General features: G+C 45.2%; 1 protein-coding gene and 1 long non-coding RNA gene across 2 annotated transcripts in view; one reads left to right on the plus strand and one right to left on the minus strand.

The window, feature by feature from the left end:
• Window positions 1-886: 886 nt before the first annotated feature.
• LOC143808121 (uncharacterized) lies at window positions 887-2,843 on the minus strand. The gene is made up of 3 exons (XR_013221883.1): window positions 2,724-2,843; window positions 2,450-2,561; window positions 887-1,025 (listed from the first exon to the last, which is right to left on the minus strand). It is a non-coding gene; the product is annotated as an uncharacterized LOC143808121 (long non-coding RNA).
• Window positions 2,844-2,863: 20 nt separating this feature from the next.
• The window catches only part of MCCC1 (methylcrotonyl-CoA carboxylase subunit 1), an 86,650-nt gene continuing 72,208 nt past the window's right edge, over window positions 2,864-17,305 (plus strand). Inside the window, exons 1-6 of the mRNA XM_077290430.1 lie at window positions 2,864-3,164; window positions 9,580-9,617; window positions 11,905-12,044; window positions 13,924-14,019; window positions 16,904-17,025; window positions 17,125-17,272. Coding sequence (XP_077146545.1) covers window positions 3,097-3,164; window positions 9,580-9,617; window positions 11,905-12,044; window positions 13,924-14,019; window positions 16,904-17,025; window positions 17,125-17,272 — 612 coding nt within the window. The 5' untranslated portion in view covers window positions 2,864-3,096. The remainder of the gene's footprint in view (window positions 3,165-9,579; window positions 9,618-11,904; window positions 12,045-13,923; window positions 14,020-16,903; window positions 17,026-17,124; window positions 17,273-17,305) is intronic.

The following is a 17,305-nucleotide window of genomic DNA, read 5'->3' on the forward strand; positions in this document are numbered from 1 at the left end:
AGTTCACAACAGGGAAACAACTGGTAGGGCCCTTTAAGGTTACTGAATGTGTGAAAATGATGTGAGTTTCTGACTGACAACTTTCTTCTATGGTCTAAAAAGCAGAAACGTGCCTTCAGGAGCAAAATCATCTTCATGCATGACAATGCACCATCTCATGCTGCAAAGAATACCTCTGAGTCATTGGCTGCTATGGGCATAAAAGGAGATAAACTCATGGTGTGGCCACCATCTTCCTTTGACCTCAACCCTATAGAGAACCTTTGGAGTATCATCAAGCAAAAGATCTATGAGGGTGGGAGGCAGTTCACATCAAAACAGCAGCTCTGGGAGGCTATTCTGACTTCATGCAAAGAAATACAAGCAGAAACTCTGCAAAAACTCACAAGTTCAATGGATGCAAAAATTGTGAAGGTGATATCAAAGAAGGGGTCATATGTTAACATGTAACTTGGCCTGTTAGGAAGTTTTGGAGTTAAATAGCTTTTTTGTTCAGTGAATGTGACCTCCTAATACTGCAAATTCCACAAATGAGCATTTTCAGTTCTTTAAACATATCAAATGTTTAGAAATTCTACTGTGCCTAATAATTTGGAACAGTGCATTTTGAGTTTTTATTCATTTTGGAGATTATACTGTTATCATTGGGAGGTTTCTTCAATAAAATTTGATGTATACTCTAACGGGTGATGACTTTTATTAGACCGACTGTCATTTGCACCGACCATATAGGAAAATCCGAGAAAAATATCATTTCCATAATAATTTGGAACATGGTGTAGAGGAAAAAATGCACCAAAACCACAGAATTCAGCAAAGGGCCGAGACTCCATGGAATGTTATGCATTTTGCTTAGACATTTAGGCCGTGTTCACATGTAGTGTAAATGCTGCGTTTTTGTACAGAAACTCTGCTGCGTGCAACTGTTCAAATTGGATGTGATTTCATGAAAACTGCGGTGGTCTAAAGATGCTGCTGGACTGAGCGATTTTGGTACTTATTTTCTCTCATCTTCTATGTGAAGCCTAAAAAAAAAAAAAAACACATAAAAAACTGTAGTTTCTTTTTTTTAAGTGCAGAATCAAAGCTTTTCTTTACTGTAAAAAGCACTACGGCTATGTGCACACGTTGCGGATTTCCTGGATATCTGCAGCGTTTTTTTCCATGCAGAAACGCTGCAGATTCGCAAGTGATTTACAGTTCAATGTAAATCAATGGAAAAACAATGCTGTGCTAATGGTGCAGAAAAATCTGCACGGAAAACGCAGCAGATTAAAAAAAGGACCACTTCAATTCTTTTTGCAGATCTGCTGCCTTTCTGCACCCATTCCAAAAAGCTATGTGCACACGTTGTGGATTTACTGCGGATCCGCAGCGTTTTTTTCTGCGCAGAAACGCTGCAGATCCGCAAGTGATTTACAGTACAATGTAAACCAATAGGAAAAAAAAATGCGGTGCTAATGGTGCGGAAAATTCAGCATGGAAAACAAGCGGACTGAAAGAAGGAGCATGTCACTTCTTTTGTGCGGATCTGCAGCGTTTCTGCATCCATTCCATTATAGAAACCCGCAGGGGTAAAAACACATGAAATCCGAAGGAAAAACGCATCAAATCTGCACCTGCGTTTTCTGCCAAGAGAAGCAGAATCTGCACAGAAAATTCCAGAGGCAAATCTGCAATGTGTGCACATACCCTAATAGAAATCTGCAGGGGTAAAAAAAAAGAAGAAATCCGTACAAAAATCTGCAACATGTGCACATACTAAAAAAAAGGCGCAGATTCTGACCTGCGTTTTTTGCCAAGAAATGCAGAATCTGCACAGAAAATTCCACAGTCAAATCCGCAACGTGTGCACAATAGCCTTGAAACGCGACTTCACATGTGCACCAGAAATGCATCACATAAGGGGGAAGAGGCCAGAAATGCAGCAATAATCAGAGAAGATTGTTATTGTGTAGTTTGGTGCAGAAAACAAAAAACACAGGATTTCTGCAACGTGTGAACACGGCCTTACAGATACAAAAAGAAACATGTGGTATAAGGGTATGTTTCCACGGTCAGGAAACGCTGCTTGTTTGATGCTGCGCAGAGCTGCAGCGTCAAACAAGCAGCGTCCAGATGTTCCAGCATAGTGGAGGGGATTTTATGAAATCCCGTCTCCACTCTGCGTGGAAACCCGCACGCGGCGGCCCTGCGACTACGGACATGCTGCGCGTCTTTTCAGATGGCAGCATGTCCGTACACCTTGCGGGGACGCAGCGTCCCCGCAAGGCATATCACAGGGCGCTATGGGAGAGAGCGATCATCCCGGATGTGAAGAGTTAACACGTCCGGCATCATCGCGTCCCAGAAAGGGAGCGGGGCTTCGCCGCTGCGGCGATCCCGCCGGCCGTCCTGAACGTGGAGACATAGCCTTAGAGACTCACGGCCTCCACCCACCAGCACTGACCGGGGTCCCGGGAACCCATCCGCGCTCCCGGATACAGCGGAACGCCCGGATTTGGGTCTACGTCCCGCAGTCTCGGGTGTCTGCTGAATGTCCCCCGTCAGCGCCGCTCCTCCTGCCAAGGGAGACAATAATGGGAAATGGTTTAATGGAAGTGAAATGGGTTGTGGCCAAGATTTGTCACGACACTCTCTGCACCACATCATTTTCCCTCAAAAGTTGAGAGTTGTGGTAATAATTATATCTCTCTCCCAAAGATGGCCAACCCGTGACGCACATTACACTGCGTTTCCTCCGAGACTCCATACACACTGCACATTACTGTGCACAACCCCCGCCAACGTGTGTTGAATAAGCCGCCCGGTCTACGGTCGATCACGTGGTACGCCGAATACACGCTCACGTGGTACACTGCCTACACGGTCACGTGCTATGGTCTGGTGACGTCACGAAGGTCCTGTAGTGGGGAGGGATGCGACTGGCCGTTAGCAATAAAGTTGCATTTGTATAAAATACACCTAGTCAGTGTTAGTAATTCTCAGCACCTCGCTTTATGGCTGTGATCCAAGCTGCCCGTGTTATCGGGTCCCCTGCACGGCGAGGTGCTGAAGGGGCGTGTCCCAAGAGTCACTGGGCTGGGAGACGCTAACATGGCGGCCACCTTGGTGCTTGTCAGTAGGAGACGCTGCCGGGGCCTGTCAGCGCTGCTGCATTCCCGGTGGGTTATTGTGCTGATACCCGTGCATGAGAGCTGATAAGTAATGGCGCCCAGTATTATGTATAAAGTGGCTCCACGTCCTGGGAGAGACTGCGCCGCCGTGTGTAGAGAAGGGGAGATAGTAACTGGCGTAGTTATTCCCCACAGCTACCAATCAGATCACTGCTTACTGTCCATAGCGCCTTAGAAACGTGTTACCTGTAATGTGATTGGCTGCTCTGCCCCTCCTGTAGCTCCGGGTGTCTGGCTAAGGCTAGTTTCACATTTGTAGTTAAGTCCGCAGCGTATCGTCCGCAGACGCGTGCAATAACGCATGCAAACGTCTGATAACGCAGCGTTTTTTATCTGCATCGACTTACACATGATAGTAAAAAACCCCGCAGCGTTTGCATGCTTTTTAACGTGTTTGCGCATTTTATGCGCATGCGTTTGATATTTCCAGGAGGGTGTGTCTTTAATGGGCATGTCTAAATCAGTTCCTGGACATGCGCAGTCCGAAGTACGCAGACATGTGTACCCATGCGTTCATATAGACAGCAATGCGTTTTTTTGCCGCATTTCTTGTGCTAACCGCATACGTTTCTAGGTGGCTAATTGACGCCTCTAAAATTACTACATGTAGCGTTTACCGCGCCAAACCGCAGACGACGAAACGGCGCATGCGTTGTCTAACGCGGCAAAACGCAACCGATCGCAGACTCATGCATCCCTAATGTTAAAGATAGGAATACACGAAGCATGCAGATAATTGTGGAAGAAACGCTGCGGACACAACCGCAAATGTGAAACCGGCCTTATCAGGCCAGTGTTGGGTCACGTCCTTGCCTGCTGAGGTGCTGCACTGACATCTCAGGGGTGTAATCCTGGCTGGTGGCAAAAGAGACCAGAATCCATCCACACACACACAGCTATTCTGCTGACCCTCCCTTATGGCCGGGGCGTGCAGTCGGATTTTCGGTCTGGGTGCGGGTGCGATCCAACAAAACGTCAGATCGCACAGGACCAATGTTATTCTATGGAGCTGTGCACATGTCTGATATATTTTTTTTTTTTGTTCCCCATCGGACAGAGACTGAGGGGAAAAAAACGCAGCGCATCACACTCAGCCGTGCAAGTCAGTGAGTGTGTGGGAAACATCGCACTGCATTCGGATGACATCTGAGTGCAGTCCGATATCCACACACTGACAGAATGGAACAGATGGAGATTTTTTTTTTTCTCTATCCTCTCATTCAAGAGAATTGGATCATACGATGCTGACACTGTGACCAAACTCTGATCTGCGTATGATCAGCATAATCAACCCGATTCTCTCAGATGAGAGGATTTACAGCCATCTGCACGACTCCTGAAAATTATTACTCAACTCAGAATTTTCTTTGTTTTTAGTAACCAATAATTATAATTGATAGATGACTTTGGTAATTTTTCTACTTTGCTCGAAGACTCAGGTCTCTGCCGGTGTCACAAGTGGATCCAGAGGGGGAGTATGAACGGCCTTGCTTTATTAAGGGCTGTCCGGTGAGTACAAGTTGTCACTTATCCAAAGACTAGGTGATAACGTGTTGGTTTATGGAGGTCTGACCTCTGTGACCCGCACTGATCGGGAGAATGGAGCACTTTTGTCCCCATTGGAATAGGTTGTCGGTGCTCATGCTGAAACTGCACTTCATCCATTCCCTATGGATTTGCCGAATGATGTGCTCAGTTTTTTTCTGCCAGCCCTATAGAAAAAGTGGAGCACTAATCAGGCATCCAACATACAGGTCCATTTTTTAATGTGGACAGAAATTCCCTGTTCTGCCACTCTGTGCAGCTCCCAGCAGTCGGACCTCTACTGACCAACAAGTTACCACACATCATCTGGATAAGGGATGACTCGTTTTCACCAGAGAGTCCCTTTAACTATGTTTTAATCAAACAATACAGTGACTCCTCCGTTATACATGTGCTGTGTACAATGCCTCAGCACTGAATATGAGCAGTGAATTTTTAGGCTATGTGCACACGCTGTGGATTTTGCTGCGGATCCGCAGCGGATTAGACGCTGCGGATCCGCAGCAGTTTTCCCAAAGTTTACAGTACCATGTAAACCTATGGGAAAAAAAACCGCTGTGCACATGCTGCGGAAAATTCAGCGCGGAAACGCAGCGGATTATTTTCCGTAGCATGTCACTTCTTTCTGCGGATTCCGCAGCGGTTTTCAACCAGCACCAATAGGAAAGTGTAGTTGAAAACCCGCAGAGGAATCCGCAGAAGAAACTGCGAAAAAATCCGCAGTGAAAACCGCAGTGGTTTTGCACTGCGGATTTTCCAAATTTGCTGCGGAAAAATCCGCAGCAGAATCCGCAACGTGGGCACATACCTTTATTGTTTTTCTTTATTGCAATTTTTGGGCCATTATTTCTATTCTTTATTTCATTTAGATGTCATTGATTTTTCTTGTACTTGAAAAAAGAGTCCAATGTGTCAGTTCTTAGGATCAGTATTTCCTCATATTCTCCAAAAAACTGACACCGTATAATCAAGATTCTCATGGCAAATGTGCAGTGGAAAACAGACATCACTAGCATGTAACATCAGAGTCTTGTACGAGCTGTTCACTGACCCAGAGATTTATATTGGACAGTATGATCTAAGGCTGGAAAAAAATGGATATATCTCCATACACGCAGTCTGCAAAAAAACCCGCCAACCTGTGAACAGCTCCATAGACTACAATGGGTCCGTTGGTTGTGAAAAACATGTATGTGAGGAATGGATGTTTGAATGAGGTCTAGTAATGTACTTGATCAATGGAATTCAGTAACATTTTGTCATGCGTGCCTCGTCCACATTCGAGAAATATTTTGCAGACTTTTTGCTTAGCAAATAGCTATGTTCTTAGTTTAGTAGGAAGGTCATGTTCTAAAAGGCAACAACAAATCCAACCTATAGAAAGTGGAACAAAAGTGTATAAAGGCCACCATCTACATGCAGACCATTGGTGGCCTACACCCCCTGATATAGACAGGTTCGGCCGACAGTCAAATGTATACAGGGTGCCGGCCAACTGCTCATCAGAGGAGATGTCGACCATGCATGTCTGATGTCGGACTGCCGGTCACATTGTTCTCCCAGAGATAAGCTTTCTTGTAGAGGACACGGGAGTGCTTGCAGAACAAGTGCTCCTGTATATGGGAGAGCCGGCTGAGATGGCTGTCGACAGATCAGCTGAAACATTGTTCCACCAGCAGCCATCTAGTGTGTTGTGACAGACTTCTCATGTACCAAGAGCCACTCTGATAAACCTTTCCATGTGGTGTATGAAGATTTCCTCTGGTAGGAATGGTAAATTTGTCCATATTTTGAGCGTTTATCGTGAATTTTCTAGATCACTTTTAGTGCGGCACTAGGACACGTGGTAGACCTCCTTGTGTTCACTGTTGGGGAAAAGAGTAGAGTTTCCGGTAAGAATGACCTAATGTTCTTGGGTCTGTTTGTGTCTACAGTGGGGAAAATAAGTACGGTATTTGATACACTGTCGATTTGTAAGTTTTCCCACCTACAAAGAATGGATAATTTTTAACATAGGTACTAGTGATGAGCGAGTGTACTCATTGCTCGGGTGACCTCTGAGTATTTGTTAGTGTTCGGAGATTTAGTTTTCAACACGGCAGCTGAATGATTTACAGCTACTAGCCAGGCTGAGTACATGTGGGGGTTGCCTGGTTGCTAGGGAATCCCCACATGTAATCAAGCTGGCTAATAGCTGTAAATCATTTCAGCTGCTGAGGCGATGAAAACTAAATCTCCGAGCAGTCATAAATACTCGGAGACCACCCGAGTGTGCTCGGGAAAACCAGAGCAATGAGTACACTCGCTCATCACTAATAGGTACACTTCAACTGTGTGAGACAGAATCTTAAAAAGTCCAGAAAATCACATTGTATGATTTTAAAATATATGATGCAATAAAATGCAAATTAATTGATACAGTAGAAAACAGAACTTAGTATTTGGTACAGAAAAGTGTTGTTTGAAATTACAGAGGTCAGACGTTTCTTGTAGTTATTGACCAAGTGTGCACCCACTGCAGCAGGGATTTTGGCCCCTTCTTCCATACAGATCTTCTCCATATCTTTCAGGTTTTGGGGCTGGCGCTGGACAACATTTGAGTTTCAGCTCCCTCCAAAGATTTTCTATTGGGTTCAGGTCTGGAGACTGGCTAGGCCACTCCAGGACCTTGAAATGCCACTCCTTAGTTGCCCTGGCAGTGTTTGTCATCCTGGATGATCCAGCCACAACCCATCTTCAATGCTCTTGCTGAAGGATGGATGTTCCCCGAAATCTCACAATACATGATCCCTTCCATCCTCCCTTTAATACGGTGCAATTGCCCTGTCCCCTATGCAGAAAAGCACCCCCAAAGTATGATGTTTCCCCACCATGCTTCATGGTTGGGATGGTGTTATTGGGATTGGACTCATCCTTCTTCCTCCAAACACGGTGAGTGCAGTTGATGCTAAAAAAAATCTATTTTAGTCTCATCTGACCATATGATCTCCCATGCCTCCTCTGGATCATGCAGATGGTCATTGGCAAATTTCAAAAGGGCCTGGACGTGTGCTGGCTTCAGCATTGGGACCTTGCGTGCCCTGCAGGATTTTAATCCATGAGTGAGTAGGGTGTTAGTAACGGTAATGTTTGAGACTGTAGTCCCACCTCTCTTTAGGTCATTGACCAGGTCCTCCGGTGTAGGTCTGGGCTGATTCCTCACCTTTCTTAGAATCACCCTTACCCCCACAAGGCGTGATCTTGCATGGAGCCACAGACTGAGGAAGATTGGCAGTCATCTTGTGTTTTTCATTTTTTAATAATTGTGCCAACATTTATTGCCTTCTCACCAAGCTGCTTGCCTGTTGTCCTGTAGCCCATCCCAAGGTTGTGTAGGACTATAATTTTGTCCCTGGTGTCCTTAGACAGCTCTTTGGTTTTGGCCATGGTGGAGAGGTTGGAGTTTGAGTGTCTAGACGGACAGGTGTTTTTGTACAAGTAACTAGTTCAAACAAGTGCAATTAATACAGGTAATCAGTGCAGAGAACATTTTTCTTGAAGAAGCTTCCAACAGGTCTGTGAGATCCAGAATTCTTGTTGGTTGGTAGGTGATCAAAAACTTAAATAGCATTTTATTGCATAAAATATGTAAAAATCATACAATGCGATTTTCTGGCTTTTATTTTTAGATTCTGTCGCTCACAGTTGGAGTACTTACAATAAAAACTTTCTTGGCCTTTTTTCAGAGAATATGAATAACACCAAAACGTTTCCTCCACTCATGGTTAGTGGTTGGGTGAAGCCATTTATTGTCAAACTACTGTGTTTTCTCTTTTTAAATAATAATGACAACCCCAAACATCCAAATGACCCTGATCAAAACTTCACATACCCCCCCATTTCTTAATACCATGTATTGGCCCCTGTAACATCAATGACAGCTTGAAGTCATTGTGGTAGTTATGGATGAGGTTCTTTATTTTCTCAGATGGTAAAGCTGCCCACTCTTCTTGGCAAAAAGCCTCCAGTTCCTGTAAATTCCTGGCCTGTCTAGCATGAACTGCATGCTTGAGATCTCCCCAGAGTGTCTCAACGTTATTGAGGTCAGGGGACTGAGATGGCCACTCCAGAACCTTCACTTTGTTCTGCTGTAGCCAATGACAGGTCGATTTGACCATGTGTTTTGAATCGTTGTCATGTTAGAACGTCCAAGTACATCCCATGCGCAGCCTTCGGGCCGATGAGTGCAAATTTGCCTCCAGTATTTGCTGATAACGTGCTGCATTCATCTTTCCTTCAACTTTGACCAAGTTTCCTGTGCCTTTTGAAGCTCACACATCCCCCAAAATATCAATAATCCACCTCCGTGCTTTACAGTAGGAATGGTGTTCCTTTCATCGTAGGCCTTGTTGACCTCTCTCCAAATGTAACGTTTATGGTTGTGGCCAAAAAGTTCAATTTTGGTCTCATCATTCCAAATTACCTTCTTCCACAAGTTTTGAGGCTTGTCTCTGTGCTGTTTTGTGTATTGTAGAAAAACTACGTTGTGGCATCTGCGCAGTAATGGCTTTCTTCTGGCACCTCGACCATGCAGCCCATTTTTCTTCAAGTGCCTCCTTATTGTGCATCTTGAAACAGCCATACCACTAGTTTTCAGAGTCCTGTATTTCAGCTGATGTTATTTGTGGGTTTTTCATATTCTCTGAAAAAAAATCTAAGAAAGCAAAAAAAATCTGCCGGGGTATGTAACCTTTTGAGCAAAACTGTAGGTGGGAAAATGTGCAAAATCGGCAGTGTATCAAATACTTATTTTCCCCACTGTATCCACTCTAGCAGTTATAATTTGTATTGACCTGTACCTGTTTTTCATCTATTACAGGACCCATGGCCTTATTTCCCTCAGATATGCATCTGCAGGTATGTTATGCTAGCGTTCTCTGGTATCAGTATTTGTTGGTGATGGTTAGATTGATGTTTTTTATTTGTAGAGCCGACCCATTGAAATAATCTAATAAGAATCATAATGTTATTTCGGGAGGCTGATATCTGTTTTTGGTGAATGCAAATTAATACTTCTATACAGTTTTATTTGAGGTTCCATTGCAAAAAATACTTTAAAGGTACCGTCACATTTAGCGACGCTGCAGCGATCCAGACAACGATCCCGATCGCTGCAGCATCGCTGTTTGGTCGCTGGAGAGCTGTCACACAGACCGCTCTCCAGCGACCAACTATGCCGAGGTCCCCGGGTAACCAGGGTAAACATCGGGTTACTAAGTGCAGGGCCGCGCTTAGTAACCCGATGTTTACCCTGGTTACCAGCGTAAAAGTAAAAAAAAACAAACACTACATACTTACCTTCCGCTGTCTGTCCCCCGGCTCTCTGCACTGTGTAAGCACAGCGGCCGGAAAGCAGAGCGGTGACGTCACCGCTGTGCCCTGCTTTCCGGCTGGCACTTACACAGTGCAGAGAAGCAGAACGCCGGGGGACAGACAGCGGAATGTAAGTATGTAGTGTTTGTTTTTTTTTACTTTTACGCTGGTAACCACGGTAAATATCGGGTTACTAAGCGCGGCCCTGCGCTTAGTAACCCGATGTTTACCCTGGTTACCAGTGAAGACATCGCTGGATTGGTGTCACACACACCGATCCAGCGATGTCTGCGGGAGATCCAGCGACGAAATAAGGTGCTGGCCTCCTAGCTCCGACCAACGACATCACAGCAGGATCCAGATCGCTGCTGCGTGTCAAACACAACGATATTGCTATCCAGGACGCCGCAACGTCACAGATCGCTAGCGATATCGTTGTAAAGTTGTTCAGTGTGAAGGTACCTTAAGATCAAGAAAAAAACTATAGTGTTCTGTAGATAGCACTCCATCAGGAGTGAAATACTCCACAGTGTAGACAGCATAATTATCCATACATAAACATAAATCTGCATGTGTGTGTGTGTGTGTGTAATCCTATTACAGGACTACTGTCGGGTATAATGGTGCCCGCTCCAGGTGATTTAATAATCCTACTAGTTATTATTTATTTATATAGCACCATTAATTCCATGGTGCTGTACATGAGACAAGGGGTTACATACAGGGTTATAGATATCGTTAACAGTAAACAAATTTACAAGGATAGGCTGGTGCAGAGGGGAGAAGACCCTGTCCTTGCGGACTTACATTCTTCAGGATAATGGGGAAGAGACAGGAGGTCGGGGTGCTGCAGCACTGGTGGTGGTGAGGCGGCAGCTCAGGTGGTTGGTGACGTGGCGGCAGCTCGGGTGGTTGGTGACGTGGCGGCAGCTCGGGTGGTTGGTGACGTGGCGGCAGCTCGGGTGGTTGGTGACGTGGCGGCAGCTCGGGTGGTTGGTGACGTGGCGGCAGCTCGGGTGGTTGGTGACGTGGCGGCAGCTCGGGTGGTTGATGACGTGGCGGCAGCTTGGGTGGATGTGGGGCGGCAGCTCGGGTGGTTGATGAAGTGGCGGCAGCTTGGGTGGATGTGGGGCGGCAGCTCGGGTGGTTGATGACGTGGCGGCAGCTGGGGTGGTTGGTGGGGCGGCAGCTCGGTGGTTGGTGACGTGGCGGCAGCTCGGGTGGTCGGTGACATGGCGGTAGCTCGGGTGGTTGGTGGGGCAGCAGAATGGTTATTGCAGGCTGTAGGCTTTCCTGAAGTGATGGATCCTTCAGATGGAACCTGAAAAGCCAAGGGTGGTGGATAATCGGACGTGTTTAGGCGTGGAATTCCAGAGGATGGGGGATATTCAGGAGAAATCTTGGAGGCGGTTGTGTGAGCAACGAATAAGTGTGGAGGAGAGTAGAAGGTCTTGGGAGGATCGAAGATTCCGTGAGGGAAGATAGTGGGAGATTAGTTCAGAGATGTAGGGAGGGGACAGGTTGTGGATGGCTTTGTAGATCTGTGTTAGTAGTTTGAACTGGATTCGTTGGGGAATTGGGAGCCAGTGGAGGGATTTGCAGACCTTAGGCTTTAGCATGACTAAAGACGCAAAATATGTAGTCACTTATTGGATTTGCTGCCTAAAGGCTCCTCTGCCACATAAGAGTATGATAAGCGTGTAATACAGAGGTGACACATTGTAATGAACAGTTCTATGCTCCTCTGCACATTGTTTGTATATGAGGAGTGCCCTCCATGTACCCGCAGCCTCACACGTTATTGATGATGAATCCATGTTTTGTTACACAGGGAGAAGTAAGATTGAGAAGGTTCTGATTGCAAACAGAGGAGAGATTGCCTGCAGAGTGATGCGGACAGCGAAGAAGATGGGAGTACAGTCTGTGGCGGTCTACAGTGAAGCGGACAGGCAGTCCATGCATGTGTCATTGGTATTGTATCCTGCTTTTTAATTAAATTCCTTATCATGCTCTGAAATATCAGAAGATATTATTGAAGAGCGTCTGAGCCAGGATCTTCACCCAAGCTGAGGGAGCAGTGACTACAGACTGAATGCAGATGCCTTTAGGCACAGTCAGAGATGCCAATGAGTGCAAATGTAACTCCGCTCTTGTGCTGCCACCTGTCATTTTCTGAAGCATGAGGTTTCAGATTTTCCATTTCCAGAAGTTTCATTTTTTTTTTTCCCAAGGTTTTTTGGTCACTTTCTAGCCTGCGGTAATGCCTTTATTTAAAAGACTGGCAGAGGTAGAACCCCCACGAACCTCCATTACAAAAATGTTAGATGTGTTTTTTTTTTTTTTATTACGGTAGTTTTATAAATGGTACTTAAAAACAATAGCATGACATTGGCAATAGGTGAAGACCATAACCGTGTGGGTAGACTGCTACCTGATGTCACTCATACAGCAGTAGAAATAGGACCTGAATTACAGAGTATTACTCTATACAGTATAAAGCCTGAAGGGTGTCCGCATACACTGAGCTGGAGTCTGATATAATGACGTGATGGGGAAACATTGTCCACATCTGAAAATAATTTTCATGTTTATCTAATAAAATTGCTGGGCAGTTCTTCATTTATAATTTTTTTTGTATAGCTGAATCAATATTGAGTGAAGTCTGGTATAAGTCAGGGGCAGTGGCTGAAATAAAGTATTGTACAGCTCTCCAGCCTCATTCATGTAGAAAAATTCAGTATGACTGCCAAGGAGATAATGTGCCAATAGTGAAAGCTATACATGTGCTTACCAGTATATTCTATGTAGGATCTATAACCTATAGGTCATGTCAGTTTCTTTCTCAGGCCCTACGCACACTGCACATAGGCTCTACCTGAGCACTTAGACCTGTATGGCTCCATTCCATATGTGTTGCATGGGTTCACTGTATTCTGCTAGATTTGGGCAGCCATGTACATCAGACCGCACCTTAAGGAGAAGCCGGCAGCAGGATTTTGTAATGTACAGTAAAGACATGGCTGTGATCTTGCTCCAATACTGATTACATTGAGTCCTTTGGTAAAGAAATCTGCTTTGTTGTCCTTCTCTAATCGCCATTTGAAGTTTTCCGATAATTAGATTTGGGTGCACAGGGGCCTCACTGTACACGGGAGTCTTCCCCTCCTGTCTGTCTTTCCCGGCCCCTCCGCTGCCCCCTCTGTGTGAAAACGCAGCAGTGACATGGCAGTCACAGACCGGAAGCAGCAGAGGGGCCCGGGAATCGCAGACAGGGAGGATAAAACTCTGTGCACAGATTGGCCCTTGTGCACTACTGTACATTGCAAAATCCTGCTGCCGGCTTCTCTTTAATGTTTGGATTGCCTGTTGTCAGACCTCGGACCACTGTAGCTGGCGGCATAAAAATCAAAAGCATTTTTCCAATGATAGAAAAACACAATGTAGCAATCATCAGCTCACCGGGTTGGGAAATGCCTGGAATTGAGGGTGCGGTGTATGGGGGCTTCAGGCTGCTTTCCTGAGCAAATGAACCGTGGAAAATCCAGCAACCGCAAAATTCATTAAAACATCCATTTATTTGTAGAATTAAAACATAAAATAGGAAAGTTCAAAAAACTTGCTAGCGCAATGGTGAACGCGTTTCAAGCTACTCTAGCTCTTAATGATGCTCTAACATGTCTTTAAAACTTGACTTTTTCATGTTTTAATCTACAAATAAATGTGATATTTCAATGCATTTTGCAGTTGCTTGATTTTCCTTTTTTCCCGTATTTCCAATGATGCCTGATTAGACAAGAAAACATTTCATTAAGTCATTTCTTTGGCAATCTCCAATACTTTTTTTTTTTAGGCGGATGAAGCATATCTTATTGGACCAGCTGCTTCTCAACAAAGTTACCTTGCTATGGACAAAATAATGCATGTAGCTAAAGCATCAGGCGCCCAGGTAATGGTTCTTCTTTACTGCACAGTAAGAGCACTTGGCAATTATGTTTTTAAACCGTAAGGGGAAATGTGCATGTGCGAATAGGTACCCTTTTTGATGTACATACCTTAAAGGGAGTCCGTCATCCCCAAAACGCATGAAATGTGCTGTAGGCAACTTAGCCACTGTTACAACCATACTGCCACTGTACCTGTTACTGGTACAGAGCCTAACAAGATACCTTTCAACTTGCATGCAAACGAGAAGGTGTTAGTGCCCCCATGGCGTGGCTAAGACTTTGGTGCACCGCTATGCCTCCTCGGTTGAATATTGGGGCTTCTCCAGTTTACAGTTGCTGTCACTAGACGTCTATGGAGAGAGAAGGGAAAGTGAGTCACAGAAACACCGCAGCTTTATTTCCAGCTTCACTTTTGAGTCCTGCTGTATAATGTGTGTATGAGGACTAAAGCTGTCAGAGCAGGGTCTCCTCTGTGTGTGGGAGACGTCATAGCAGCTAGTCTCCCCTGTTATGACCCCAATGGCGAGGGTCTCAGAGATATCAGCAAGTCTGCGAAGTACAAAAATCCAGCTCATAGGGCAGTGGTAACTGGGTTGACCATATATCTACTCCTAACGCCAACACTAGAAGTAGCCGGGGAACATGCCTACGTTGGTCGCTAGATGTCTCGCGCCAGCCGGAGGACTAACTACCCCTAGAAGAGGAAAACAAAGACCTCTCTTGCCTCCAGAGAATAGACCCCAAAAGTTGGATACAAGCCCCCCACAAATAATAACGGTGAGGTAAGAGGAAATGACAAACACAGAGATGAACTAGGTTTAGCAAAGAGAGGCCCACTCACTAATAGCAGAATGTAGTAAGATAACTTATATGGTCAACAAAAACCCTACAAAAATCCACACTGGAGATTCAAGAACCCCCGAACCGTCTAACGGCCCGGGGGGAGAACTCCAGCCTCCCTAGAGCTTCCAGCAAGGATAGGCTACAGATTATGTACAAGCTGGACAAAAATGCAAACAAAAACAATAGCAAAAAGCAAGAAAGCAGACTTAGCTTAATCAAGCAGGAACCAGGATCAGTAGACAAGAGCACTACAGATTAGCTCTGATATCAACGTTGCCAGGCATTGAACTGAAGGTCCAGGGAGCTAATATAGCAACACCCCTGACCTAACGACCCAGGTGAGCATACAAGGGATGATAGACATACCCAGAGTAAAAACACTAGTAGCCACTAGAGGGACCCAAAAGGTAAATTCACAACACTCCCTCTACTCTGGAGCTGACTGCCGACCAAACTGATCACAATTACTAGGAGAAGTCACCTGGCACCACACATTTCCCCGACAACCAACCAAATCGTATATACTGTATTTTTTTGGGCTATAAGTTGCACTTTTGTAGCAAAAAAAAAAATCTTTATAAAAAAACATTTGCATCTGATAGTCCATAGGCAGGTTTTTATGATCAAGGAGAAATCTACCAGAAAATGCACATTATTAAAGCTGTACGGATGCTGCAGGCACAGACTATCTGAAGGAATGTGATGAGTCACGTTCCAGGGAGAAATGTTAAGATGTGGTAGTGTATACACCGCGGAGAGCAAAAATCTGTGTGTTTAGATGTAACCGAGCTGCATGCGTTGCATGTACGGGCCTTGCAGCAGTGTGGCATCTGTGTGCCCTGCAGAGACTGTACGTAATCTACATGCTTTACACATGTCAAAGGACAAGAGATAAGCACATAAATATAATAAATACTTGTACGACATATTAAATCAGTAATGATATATACAGTATATAATGTATGTCTATGGACCATAGTGGAAACCACTCGAAAATTAGCTAGAAAGCAAGAGAAGAAAATGCCGGGATATTTGTTTAAAAAACCCAATGAATAAAGGGAAAACATTAGATAAAAAATGCCTCTAAAATATATAGTGTGAAGCTGCGGTGCTTCCTCGAGCCCAAATGCAATGCAGCCATTTGGTCTTGTAAATAAAGCAGTAAAGGCCCCGTCTCACATAGCGAGATCGCTAGCGAGATCGCTGCTGAGTCACTAGTTTTGTGACGCAACAGCGACCTCAGTAGCGATCTCGCTATGTGTGACACGTACCAGCGATCAGGCCCCTGCTGCGAGATCGCTGGTCGTGTCGGAATGGCCTGGACCTTTTTTTGGTCGTTGAGGTCCCGCTGACATCGCTGAATCGGTGTGTGTGTGACACCGATCCAGCGATGTCTTCACTGGTAACCAGGGTAAACATCGGGTTACTAAGCGCAGGGCCGCGCTTAGTAACCCGATGTTTACCCTGGTTACCAGCGTAAATGTAAAAAAAAAACAAACACTACATACTCACCATCTGATGTCCGTCAGGTCCCTTGCTGTCTGCTTCCTGCTCTGACTGAGCGCCGCAAAGTGAAAGTGAAAGCAGATCACAGCGGTGACGTCACCGCTGCGCTCTGCTCTCAGTGTACGGCGGCTCAGTCAGAGCAGGAAGCAGACAGCAAGGGACACCGAAAGGCGAGTATGTACTGTTTGTTTTTTTTGGTAACCAGGGTAAACATCGGGTTACTAAGCGCGGCCCTGCGCTTAGTAACCCGATGTTTACCCTGGTTACCCGGGTGCTGCAGGGGGACTTCGGCATCGTTGAAGACAGTTTCAACGATGCCGAAGTCGTTCCCCTGATCGTTGGTCGCTGGAGAGAGCTGTCTGTGTGACAGCTCCCCAGCGACCACACAGCGACTTACCAACGATCACGGCCAGGTCGTATCGCTGGTCGTGATCGCTGGTAAATCGCTATGTGAGACGGGGCCTTAAGAGCAGTATGTGCATTTATAGTCCTATAATGCTCTATTAATTGTACCATTTTTATCCTATATTTTGATAGGCTGTTCATCCAGGTTATGGATTTCTGTCAGAAAATACAGAATTTGCAGAACTATGCAAAAAGGAAAACATAATATTTATCGGACCTCCATCTTCTGCTATTCGAGATATGGGGATTAAGAGGTAACGTTTTGCTTGTTGCTTCTGGACCCTTACGTACCTTTTGAGACAGAAGAAAAATGAGGAAGAATATTATTCTTTTATTTTTTTTTTTTTCCCCAGCACATCAAAGTCAATCATGTCCGCTGCTGGCGTTCCCATCATAGAAGGATATCATGGAGAAGACCAGTCTGACCAGCACCTTAAGGAACAAGCCAGGAAGATAGGCTATCCTGTAATGATTAAAGCTGTGCGTGGAGGAGGTGGTAAGGTATGTATTTTTTTGTTTGTTTTAACCGTTTAT

This window comes from Ranitomeya variabilis, chromosome 2 (assembly GCF_051348905.1).
Source record: "Ranitomeya variabilis isolate aRanVar5 chromosome 2, aRanVar5.hap1, whole genome shotgun sequence".
Classification (NCBI taxonomy): domain Eukaryota; kingdom Metazoa; phylum Chordata; class Amphibia; order Anura; family Dendrobatidae; genus Ranitomeya; species Ranitomeya variabilis.